The following is a 13,484-nucleotide window of genomic DNA, read 5'->3' on the forward strand; positions in this document are numbered from 1 at the left end:
AGTCAATTGATGTTACACCTTTCTCTGATTCGGATGTAGATTGTACTGATGAATCGATATATATGGAATATGGAATCTCTAACGAGAGAATTTTACTGTCATCGTTGCATTTGGTTGTCTTTTTAAAGACAGATCACATGCTATGATTTTTTTGTGACGGATATTCTTGAGTTGGGATTGATTTCATGTAATCGAATGAACTATCTTTTATTAAAGTCGTCCCAGGAACGCAACTCATAAATATTGGCGATATCATTTTAAAGTCTTCTACTTTAAAATGTATAATATACATCTGAATTGCCAATATAAATGAGTCAGATTAAATAAATTATTAGAAGAATTTTTTTACTTAGCAACAACATTTTTGTTTATTTTAGTAGTATTTTGTATTTTGAAAACGAAACCCGATTTGGGCTTCGAAGCGTTAATAAAATAATTTTTTTGGTAAACTTATGGCTTATTTCCCGTTGAAAATAGTTGATTATAAAAATGCCACAAGGAAATAGCTTCAGAATAATAAATATACCAAATAAAATGGGATACTAATAGTAGCACCCAGAAATAATTAAATTTAAGTAAGTGAATTGAAATGAATTTATGTAATGGTTTAGATTAAGTAACAGATTTAAATAAATTAATGGTAACAAGCCTAATAATAATAATGCAAAGAGAATATTCTTTGGGAAAACACTTCTTGAGCTCAACTTCTTGAGCACAAGGTATCTTACCGCAGCTTTATACAAGTTTGGGAAATGCTATAAATAACCTATTATTGATATTACAAACATTAAAAACAATATAATATGGAAGAGGTAGGTGTAGGTATAGTCCTGTCGCCACGGGGGGTACAACGGCCTTCTTAATTCAGATGGACTTACCCAAGTTTTTTTTATGTATTTTGGCCCGAAGAACACGAATTTTTTGGGTAACAGTTGATCCGGATGTCGATAAGATTGTTATAAACAAAGAAGTTGAGGAATTACCTAACAGCGATTTCTCGCAAAACAAAATATTTTTTTGTATTTTTTGGGTCATTCTAACCAAAAAATGTTCCTACAAGTTTTTTCGTAGGATGCATAGTTTTCGAGATAAACGCGGTTGAACTTTCAAAAAATCGAAAAATTGCAATTTTTGAACCCCAATAACCTTTGAATAAGAAATAAAATAGCAATTCTGCTTACCGCCTTTAAAAGCTTGAGTCAAACTATATCTGTTTTGAATATTTGCATTGCTAAAAATGTATTTTTTGATTGTTAAAAAAAACTATAAACACATAGTGTTTCCCGTACCTAATACATGCGTTTTAATGCATGCGACGTAGAAATAGCCTCGCTTGCACTCTTACCTCTTCTACCTACTCGTTCGATTTTAAATGAGAAATCATTAAAAACATCACTCAAGCACTAGGTGTTTATAGCTTTTTTTAACAATAAAATAATAAATTTTTAGCAATACAAATAACTAAAACAGATATAATTTGACTTGAACTTTCAAATGCGGTAAGCATAATTGCTATTTTATTTTTAATCAAAAGTTATTCGGGTTCAAAAATTGCAATTTTTCGATTTTTTTAAAGTTCAACCGCGTTTATCTCGAAAACTATGCATCCTACGAAAAAATTTGTAGGAACATTTTTTGGTTAGAATGGCCCAAAAAATACAAAAAAATGTTTTGTTTTGCGAGAAATCGCTGTTATGTGATTCCTCAACTTCTTGGTTTATAACAATCTTATCGACATCCGGATCAACTGTTACCCAAAAAATTCGTATTCTACAGGTCAAAATACATAAAAAAAACTTGGGTAAGTCCATCTGAATATAGGAGGCCGTTGTACCCCCCTGGCGACAGGACTAGTAACTATGTGACTAAATGAAATAGGGAACTTGCACATTTTTTTATTAGATAATAATGTTCAGTTTTGTTTAAAAATGAGATTTCCAAAATTTCACGTTTCAAAAACTCGTAATAATTTAGAAATACATATTTAAAGTCTTCTGCGGTATAAAAAAGTTCAAACGGCCCGTGACGTCACATAGTTTTGCATTAGTTTTTATTATGGTTATATTTCGCTGTGTCTAAGTACACGCTAACGTGTACGCAAATAAAAAAGTTAGGTAGATGCGAATTAAATTTCATTAAGTCACTGACGTCATTATTTAGCTTGCGCAGTGACTATATATTTTGGTACATGTTACTTTGATATATTTAGTGTTTGTTTGATAGAAAAGTATTTGTTAAGGGAAGGGAAGCAGAACTATTCAGATGTTTCAAACTTAATTGTAATAAATCAATGTATCTATATAAAAGTATATTTAGGTAAGCAAAATAATTATATGTATTTAATTGACATGACATGTAGGTACAAAATATTGTTAAAATAATTTTTATACGTAAGTGAATTATTATAATCAACTATTCTAAATGCAAAATAAGCCACAATTTTAATTAAAAAATTATTTTATTAAAATTTCGACGTCCAAATCGGATGTCATTGTCAAAATACAAAAATTAGTCAGATTAAATAAATTATTAGAAAACATTTTTTACTAAGCAACAACATTTTTGTTTAATTTCATAATATTTTGTATTTTGACAACGACATCCGGTTTAGACGTCGAAACGTTAATAAAATCAATTTTTTAGTTAAATTGTGGCTTAGTTCCCATTTAGAATAGTTGATTACAAAAATGCCACAAGGATAATAGCTTCAGAACAAGTTAATTATCATTGTGAAAGCTTTAGGTCTTCCTTTGATTTTAATCTTGGACGGTAATACTTGGTCAGTAAAAAATAAGAAATCACTGACCCTCTAACTTTTTTATTTGCGTACACGTTAGCGTATACCTAGACATAACCTTATATTTAGGTATATTCTTCTTCTCTTTCTTTAGTTTATTGGCCTCCACCTACTTGGGTATTTGGCCAGCTCATCGTCGTGGAATAAGTCAAAAATATTTATATTCTAATGATATTTATCGTATGTCATTGTAATAATATATACCAGTTTGTTAAATTTGGGAGTTTTATACTGTTTTTGAAGAAAAGGAACGAAGGTTTACTATTGAAAATTAAACCATTTTGTAAAAGTAGTTGTTTTCTATGAATAGGTCAAACTATCAAAAACACTTGTAACCTCAAATAAATGTATTTTCTACTGACGTTTATAACGTCTAATTTAAAATTCTATTTACTTTGTGGGAAAAATGTAAATATACAACCCAGTGACGTCACGACGCGTTTTGGACCACCTGTTTTAATTTGAATTTTTAATCGCCTTTAGGGGCCAAACGAAAGACAAACAAAACTTTTTTTATCTTTGATACATGTTTTAAATTATGTTCTGTTGTGATTTATAACATTTTTTTCGAATTTAAAAATTTATGCAAGTTCCCTATTTCCTGATGTTAAAAAAAATAATATAGACGATTGAAGAAAAATATGTGTAAGTAACTATTTAACTGCGAACACCAAATGTTTCTAAAACAAACCGATTGTCCAGAAATGGTTCCCAAATATATTCCTTGCAGCGTGCTCCGGAAACCCTTGTCGCTAAAGTTAGCACAAAGGTGGTGCTAACTGCCAATTAAAGTTGCCGTTCTGGAGGTGCAGGAAAACTTTATTTTTCAGAAAGAAAACTGGAGACAAGAGAGACTCCAGGGCTTGCCCCCTGTGACTGCTAATAGTTGGAAGCTGTTCCCTCTCGGTGGTGTGAGATTTAGTTTTTAAGACTTCATAAAAGTGGCTGAAAACATAATTCCGGTTTTGTTTTATTGTAATAATGTATGGAAAAGTCAAGAAAAAAGAGAAGTGAGGAAGTTTTTTTTTTATAATAAAGAACGATGGGGAAAAACCCACCTCATTAGTAAGAAAAAACTGATTGGGTAGACTGTGTGGTGACCTTGTCATAAAATGTAAGAAAATATGAATGATCTTACTTCAAATACAGACATATGAATTCACATTTAAGTATACATAAATTATGATTTTTCTGAGACAATATTATGAAAATATATACATAGGTATATAAATACATACATATATAATACACACACCGGCAAAATTAGCCGAACACGTTAAAAATGGGACATGTTTAATGTCTCGTATTTCATAAACCAGTGGTCCGATTTGAGTGATTCTTTTAGTATGTTATAGCCTTATTATTTAAGAATATCAGTGTAATAATATTGTTGCTAAACATGTAAATGTCATTTTATACCGGGTGTAAAAAGCATACTGTGTTTTTTTCTTAAAGTTCGGAACACCCTGTGGAATATTCCAGCATATATAAAATATTAAAATTAAAACTCGATTGTAGAATTATGCTTTCTTAACATTTTCTTTTTTGACTCATCTGCTTATGTTAGAAAATAAAAAAGTTATGTGCTTTAACAACTAGCCATGTTTTTTATCAATAAATCCTCATAGCATGGGAGAAAAGTATGCTCAATTTGCAATTACTCGAGCGTTCTTGGGACCTGGAGTGGATTGTGAAGAGTGGGTGCTACAACCAAAAAAAGTTAAGTTAAGTTTTCCATAAAGTGTGGGACTCTCCATTTTTCAATTTAATTTTCCATTTCCACCAATCGTTTTTTCCGATGATAGCGCCATTTATCCATAATAGGAAAAAATGTTGCGAATAAAAGTTGCTTATTTTTACGTCAAGGATCCAAACCTGCAATAAAAATTGGGGGCTCCTATTTAATATTTTAATGTAACCCCCACCCCACCTCCGTGGGGGGTCGTGTTTGGTGCCATTCGGTAGATTTTTGAAAAATATTGAATATTTGTATTTTGCAGTTTTCGATCTGATGTTCATTTCGCAAAATATCGCAGGGTTCGTATTTATAATTTTTAATTTACCCCCCACTCCTCTCCGTGGGGTGTCACGAGGTGGGGTAGGGGATTTAATTTAAAATCTTAAATAGGAGCCCCAATTTTTATTGCAGATTTGGATTCTTTACGTAAAAATAAGCAACTATTATTCGACATATTTTTTTCGAATTATGGATAGATAGCGCTATAATCGGAGAAAAATGATTGTTTCAAATGGAAAATTAAATTAAAAAATGAAAAGTCCCCCACTTTATGGAAAACTTAACTTAACCTTTTTCTGATTTTAGCACATACTCTTCACAATCCAATAGGTCCCCATAACGCTCGAGTAACTGCAAATTTAGTATACTTTCCTCCCCTACTATGAGGATTTATTGATGAAAAACATGGATAGTTGTTAACGCACATAACTTTTTTATTATCTCACATAAGTAAATGAATCGAAAAGGAAAATATTAAGCAAGCCTGAGTCTACAATCGAGTATTAATTCTAATATTTTACATATGCTAGAATATTCCACAGGGTGTTCCAAACTTTAAGAAAAAAACACAGTATGATTGGTCCACCCGGTATACAATGGTATTTAACTGTCTAGCAACAATATTATTACAAAGATATTCTTAAATAAGAAGGATATAACATACTAAAAGAATCACCCAAATCGGACCACTGGTTTATGAAATACGAGACATCAAACATGTCCCATTTTTAACGTGTTCGGCTAATTTTGCCGGTGTGTGTATATAATAATGAAAGGGTATGACTAAGTTATGGATAACAATAAGTAACATTTCATGCAACAATTTTCCGTAAACTATTTCTGTCTTTGAGTTTAAGTAGGAATGCTCTGCGAATTATAGTAGGTGTTCTAACTAGACACTGTCGCCTCAAAAATCACATGAGCAAAATCGGTCTGCCAGAAAGTGCAAATCTCAGACTCGGGCTGATGACGAGACGGCAGAACACGTTATATGCAACTGTCCATGATTGGATAGGATAAGGCTCAATTCATTTGAGAATTATCAACTCATGCCCTATGACTTCGTAGAAGTGGTACCTAATGCCATTGTTATAAAGGGTGGGCTGAATGGACAACTTTAACCGAGAGCATGCAGAAAATGCAGTAAAATGTATAGAAGCTTATCCAGGTGCAGATATTTGTTAAACCACAGCCTTTGCTTAAACGTAAGATTACAATCATACAATTACAAGAAGTTTTTACATCAGGCAATACTAATTTTTTGGACAACCACATTTAAAATGCCCAAGAAATTTATAAATCGAATGAACAAAAGAAGAACATGTGATGATAAAGAGAATTATAATACAAAAATACTCAAAGATTGATTTTCATCTTTTTCACGTGCCTTGTCCGTTCAGAACATTGGCTTTTCTGACTTTGGATAAATATTGTTAAAAAATGATATTGATAAAAAGAGTTATGTTAAGACGAGCGAACACATGAAAGCATGAAATAAATAGTCCTTAAGGACCAGATTGTCGGGATATAAGGTTAGAACTACGCCTAAGGTTGCTTCGATGTTACGTGTTCTCTACTCTTCGTTATGGCTTGGAAGCGTGGACATTGAAACAAGTCCATTTGAATAAGTTGGCCGTCTTTGAATTTTGGTGCTACAGAAGAATCCTACGAATATCATGGATTCAAAGAATGTCGTACGTGGAAGTAAGTAGAAGGATAGGAAATCAACCGGAATTAATACTAACTATCAAAAGACGAAAACTTGGGTACTTGGGACATGTGATGAGAGGGCAAAAATACTCATAATTACAACTTATTATGCAAGGCAAAATCCAAGGAAAGGAAAATGTGGGAAGACGAAGAACATCCTGGCTTAATAACTTACGGCAATGGTTCGAATGCAGTAGTGTAGAGCTATTTAGAGCGGCAGTCAACATGATCCGCATTGCCATGATGATTTTCAACCTTCAATAGAAGATGTAACTTAAAGAAGAAGGACCAGATAGACCGATAGACCAGACAAAAGACCTTAAAGAGTAGGCTAGACAAAATCGCCACAAAATTTCTAAAATTAATTGATGCAGAAAACCTTTAGTAGTAGAAGGTCTTACGTAAGCTGTATTTCGATTCACTTTGCTTTCAAAATAAAAATTCGCAAAAAAAATGATTTTCGCACCAATAAAATTTTCCCTTTTTTATTTTTTTTTCTTTCTCTTTTTTTTTACTATTTTAATTTTTTCCTACTTTTCAACTAATTATTTTATTGTCTTTCTTTGTGATCGGTTATTGTTTAATGTTTGGCTTTAATCATGCTTATAGAAATTTGTTCGTCAAGTCTAGAATTTATGTTGTTCTGAAGCTATTTTCTTGTGGCATTTTTATAATCAAGTATATTCAAATGGGAAATAAGCCACAATTTTACCTAAAAATGATTTAAATGAGTCAGATTAAATAAATTATTAGAAGAATTTTTTACTAAGCAACAACATTTTTGTTTATTTAGTATTATTTTGTATTTTGACAACGACACCCGACTTGGGCGTCGAAACGTTAATAAAATCATTTTTAGGTAAAATTGTGGCTTATTTCCCATTTGAATATACTTGATTCTAGAATTTATTATGTGATTTTAACAATTAGCATATCTTAACCAATCTCAACGACTGGCAATAATTAATCCATAAAAAGAAAATTTTCTATTGAATGTAAAGCCACAAAAAACTGCAACAGATACAAAAACTAATTACGATTTCGTATTCTATACTAAAAGTTATTTATGTGAAAAATATAAAATTTTTGATAAAACTCCTAAATATTGAAGGAGTTGTTGGTGACTGAATTTTGAGCATTGAATTTTTCAGTATAATTTTGAGATACTGGTGTTGTTTAATTGAAAATAAATTTAAACGTTCCAAGCTAGCTTTTAGTTAATACATTTCAAAGATATCTTCATCAACTGGAAATGAGCCCCATTTTTTAACTATATTTACTTCTAGGAATAACAATTTATTCTTCTTCTCTAAGTGGCGTCTCCTAATCGAAGGTTGGATATCATCATCACTATCTTTATTCTATCTACCGCTGCGCTGCTCTAAAGAGTTCTACAGAACTGCATTTAAACCAGTCCTTTAAATTCTTCAACCATGACATTCTCCTTCTTCCTATACTCCTATCGCCTCTTATCTTATCCTGTATTATCAGTGTTAGCATTTCATATCACTGTCCCCTCATTACGTGTCCCAGATATTGTAACTTCCTTATTTTTATTGTGTTTATTATTATGCATTTTTTACCCATTTCTCGCAATACTTCCGTGTTCGTTTTCTTCTGTGTTCATACTATTCTAATCATCCTTCTGTAACACCACATTTCAAATGACTGTAGCTTATTTATGGGTTCTTGCTTTAATGTCCAGCTTTCAAGTCCATATTGCAGTATCGAGAACACGTAGCATCTCAAAGCTCTTACTCTCAGTTCTAAGCTAAGGTCTTTGTTGCAGAGAACTGTTTTCATTTTTCCAAATGCATTTCTTGCTACTTCTATCCTGGTCCATATTTCTGTTGTTTCATCATTTTTCTCTAAAATCCAGGTTCTTAGGTATTTGTATTTATCAACCCTTTCTAGCGGTACATTTCCCAAATGTATGCTTTATTGTATGTTTCATAATTTTTCTCTAAAATCCAGGTTCTTAGGTATTTGTATTTATCAACCCTTTCTAGCGGTACATTTCCCAAATGTATGCTTTATTGTATGTTTGTTTTCTTAGTTATTATCATGTATTTGGTATTGTTCTGTTAATTATTATTCCTTCACTTTGAGATAGTAATGATTCTTCAAAAATGGCTTCACTATATACATTAAAGAGTAATGGAGACATAATATATCCCTCCCTAACTCCTCTCCAGGTTTCAATTTCTGGACTGGGTTCGTTATCTATTACAATTTGTGCTCTTTGATTCCAGTAAAGGTTTGTTATTATCCGTAAGTCCCTTTTGTCTATGTTTTTTGTCTTTAGAATTTGGACTAATTTTTGATGTCTTACTTTGTCAAAAGCTTTCTCAAAATTAACGTAACAAACATGCACATTCCACATTCACGTCCATGCATCTTTGAGCTAACAAATTAAAAACAAATAACGCTTCTCTGGTTACTAGTCCGTTTCTGAACCCAAACTGACTATCATGTATTCCTTCTTCTAGTTTTTTATTTATACGACCATGTAATTTTTTCAAGAATAATTTGAGAATGTGACTTGTTAATGATATTGTTCTGTATTCACTGCAATCTTTAGCGTTTGTATTTTTTAGGGATAGCACAAAAGGTTGAGAGTAACCATTGTTTTGGTATGTTTCCTGTTTTGTACACTGTCTTAAACAAGTCTTCGATAATGTCTAAGGTTTCATCATTTATGCATTTTAAGCTTTCTACTGTGATTTGGTCTAGACCTACTGCCTTATGGCCCGGGAGGTAGTGTCAAATTTAACCGGAGCATTTTAGCATGGCTCTTTTCTTTTTATTTAGTTAGGTGTTCCAAAGCCTATTAACAAATAATGTGTCAGCTGGCCCAAAACCGGGGATTTTAGGCAAGAAAAGGTTAAATGTGAAAGTTGATGGAAAAACGCTACAACTTATAAATATGTCAAATATTTATCTCCGTGACTTACGTGTATAATAGCCAAGAATACCTAGCTACTGGCTTTCACCCAGACGACTCGGGTTCAAATCCTGGCCCCGAAAATCTTTTTTGTTTTTAAAATTGACATTTTGATTTGAAAAATAATTATTTTTTGATAATACCACGTTTTTTATTTATATGACACAATATAAAAAAGTCTGTATGTCTTTTATAGAATCGTCAACTTTGCATTTGATCATATTTGATCATTTGATATTCAGCTGACGCTTTTTTCTTACAATCTAAAATTCATAAATTAATGATTTATTTATACTTTTTAGTCTTTGCCAAACTACATAGTTCAAGAATATTTTTTATTATTAACTACCTGACCCGGCAAACTTCGTACCGCCTTAGAACTAAAGAATAATATTTAAAAGTTAAATACCTAAAAATTACCAGAAAGCCAAAAAATACTCAAAAATATTGCGTATACTTTTTTCTAATAAACAATATTGTTTTTGTGGTGTCTGCGTAAATAATGATTACTTACATTGGTCGTGTTAACTAAGAAACCTTCCCGGTTTCATGTACATCAACTTTGCTTGAGGTCATCATAATTATGATCAAATGCATAGTTTACGATTCGATAAGGAGCATACAGACAAACATTAATTTTTATATATTATAGAGAACAAGGAAATATTTAGATTAATAAGAGGTTGGTGACAGAAAAGTGAAAGATTGGGGTCCAAAAAAATTAAAAAGAACGTCGGGGGGGGTCAACCCCCTTTTTCACTTAGATTGGTCGCTTTAGGGGATTATGTACAACAACTTTGTTTATTAAAAAGGTCAATTATAATAATATTATGATATCATAATATGATCAAATGCATAGTTTACGATTCTATAAAAGACATAGACTTTTTTATATTGTGTCGTATAAATAACAAAACGTGATATTATCAAAAAATAATTCTTTTTCAAATCAAAATGTCAATTTTAAAAACAAAAAAGATTTTCAGGGCCAGGATTTGAACTCGAGTCTTCTGGGTGAAAGCCAGTAGCTAGGTATTCCTGGCTATTGTACACGTAAGTCACGGACATACATATTTTACATATAAGTTGTAGCGTTTTTCCATCAAGTTTCACATTTTACCTTTTCTTATCTAAAATCCCCGGTTTTGGGCCAGCTGACACATCATTTGTTAATAAGCTTTGGAACATCTAACTAAATAAAAAGAAAACAGCCATGCTAAAATGCTCCGGTTAAATTTGACACTACCTCCCGAGCCCATTGTTGCTGTTTTTTAATGCCGGTAAAACCATATCATCTTTTACGTCGACTTCCATCTGCTCTGATCTATTGTCTTTGAACAATTCATTTATGTATTCTGTCCATCTCATTAATTTTTCTTTAGTAGATACTCAACACAAGTTTCCCATCTGTATCTTTTAGTATTCCCGGTTTTCTTTTTCTGTTGTTCTGAGTTAATTCCTTAATTTTTTTATGTGTGTTAAAGCTATCATGTCTTTTCTGGTGTCCTTCTATTTATTAGTGCTAGGTAAAAATATTTTGAGGAAAATTAGCCACTAATTTCGACTAATAAAATTTTCAAAAATGACCACATCGTATTATATTAACCATTATATTCTATTTCCAGGAAAAGGAGACCTAGTGGGAAGTGACATTAACATGCACCTCCAACATTCGTCCAATGGTCCATCGAGTGAGAATCAACGAGAACGTTCGACTGACATAGTTATTAAATCAAGCAGTGATGTACGAGCTCTGACCTACTGTGATCTTAAATGTATCCACATGCAAGGATTAGTCGACGTGTTGAGGCTGTATCCTGAATATCAGCAGCAATTTGCTAATGATATCCAGCACGATTTGACGTTTAATGTAAGGGAGGGATATGAAGCTGAGGTAAGTACAGTTTTGATTTTATGTAAAATTATTATGTCAGAATTATTCTATGTAAAAAATAATTTTTCATTTTTAAATGATAATATAAATCATTTATAATATATATTAATAATAATAACAATTGTATCCCGAACAAAGTACGTGCCTCCTAGTGGCGGGATCCGGGCAACAATACATTGGCTTATAGGGCAGTCCTTACAGTAGGGATCCTGGCCTATACAGAAAAATGCAGGCGGGTGTGGGGTAATACTGCACTTTGGTTGCATTGGTGGTGTATTGGCTAAACGTGCAGGGCAGGGTATGGTGCTGATAGAAAAGGCATTCAGGCATCAAATATCCAAACAAAATCTTTTCAGGCCATAATAATGAAAAGACCTTCTCCAATGATAAAAAACTTACACTGAACTGATGGCATCTCCTGAGGTAAAATGTGCCGGAAGTAAAATGAGCCTCCGTTCGGATTTCCGGGTGAGGACTATCTCAGGGAGAACACCATTGCAGGTTAGAAAAATCAGGATAGGGTCGTGGAATCTTGGTAGTCTTACAGGTAAGAGTCTGGAGTTAGTGGATGCGCTCAAACGAAGAAGAGTTCAAATTGCTTGTATTCAAGAAACTAGGTGGAAAGGACAAAGGGCGAAAGAACTAGGTGAAGGATACAAATTGTGGTATGTAGGGAGTAGTAACACTAGAAATGGAGTTGGTATAATTGCTGATAGTGAAATGAAAGATAACGTAGTAGAAGTTGTAAGAACGAGTGATAGAATGATGTCAGTGAAATTGGTAATTGATAAAGAGATATTGAATGTTGTGTGTGTGTATGCTCCCCAAACAGGTCTGGGTGAGAATGAAAGAAGAGCTTTCTATGATCAATTAGGAGACGTACTGAGTGATATTCCAGCAGAGGAGAAAGTTATAATAGGAGGTGATTTCAATGCACATGAGGGCCAAACCAAGACAGGATATGAAACAATACATGGGGGATTAGGCTTTGGAACTAGAAATGAAGCTGGAGATGACATGCTTGAATTGGCAACAGCATTGGATATGGCGATTGTTAACACATTCTTTAAAAAGAGAGAAACTCAACTTATTACCTACAAAAGTGGACAACATCAATCCCAAATAGACTACTTCATGATAAGGAAAGAAGACATACGTGAATGCAAGGACTGCAAGGTAATAGTTAGTGAGACAGTAAGCCAACAACATAAGCTGCTTGTTCTGGACATCGAAGTAAAAAGCGAAACTAAACAAAAATATCGGATAGGACCACAAAAAATCAAGTGGTGGCTGCTGAAAGATGAGAAAGAAGGTCTTCTATTCAGGAGAAGAATAGTAGAAAAAATATGTTGGAACATGAAAGGAAGCCCTAATACAATTTGGAGAAAAATGGCCAGTAGTATTAGAGAGACTGCTATTGAAATACTTGGGAAAACGTCAGGAAACAAGTTTGAGGATAAAGAGACTTGGTGATGGTCAAACGAAGTACAAGGAAAAGTAAAAGAGAAGAGAAAATTATATAAAAAGTGGCAAGAAACCAGATCAGACACAGATCTTCAAAACTGTATGGTGGCGAAAAAGGAAGCGAAAGTAGCAGTAGCAAAAGCCAAGGCAGAAGCGTATTCAAACCTATAGGATCAACTTGATACCAGGGAAGGCGAAACGAAGATATATAAAATAGCCAAACAGAGAGCAAAGAAAGCAAAAGATTTTAATCAGATTAGATGTATCCGAGATGAAAATAATAAAATACTAGTTCACGAAAGGGATGTCAAAAAGAAATGGAGAAAGTACTTTGACAGCTTATTAAATGAAGAATTTGACAGACAGCCTATAGAGTCAACGGAGACAGTAGCAGCAATGGTCACCAAAATAACCAACGAGGAAGTGGCTCAAGCGCTTCAAAAAATAAAGAAAGGAAAAGCGTTAGGACCAAATGATATTCCTGGGGAAGTATGGAGAGCATTGGGAGAGACAGGAACAAGGTGGCTAGCAGGTCTATTTAATAGAATTATGGAAGTTGGACAAATGTCAGACGAATGGAGAAGCAGTATACTGGTACCTGTTTACAAAAACAAGGGAGATATACAACAATGTACAAACTACAGGGCTATAAAACTGC

General features: G+C 32.9%; 1 protein-coding gene across 1 annotated transcript in view; it reads left to right on the forward strand.

Annotated features, from left to right (window-relative positions):
• Positions 1–13,484, forward strand: part of LOC114338156 (potassium voltage-gated channel subfamily H member 8-like) — an 816,479-nt gene that overhangs the window by 563,760 nt on the left and 239,235 nt on the right. The window contains exon 8 of the mRNA XM_050647257.1: positions 11,094–11,362. Within this exon, the coding sequence (XP_050503214.1) occupies positions 11,094–11,362 (269 nt within the window). The remainder of the gene's footprint in view (positions 1–11,093; positions 11,363–13,484) is intronic.

The sequence above is a fragment of the Diabrotica virgifera genome, chromosome 3, assembly GCF_917563875.1.
Source record: "Diabrotica virgifera virgifera chromosome 3, PGI_DIABVI_V3a".
NCBI classification, from domain to species: Eukaryota; Metazoa; Arthropoda; class Insecta; order Coleoptera; family Chrysomelidae; genus Diabrotica; species Diabrotica virgifera.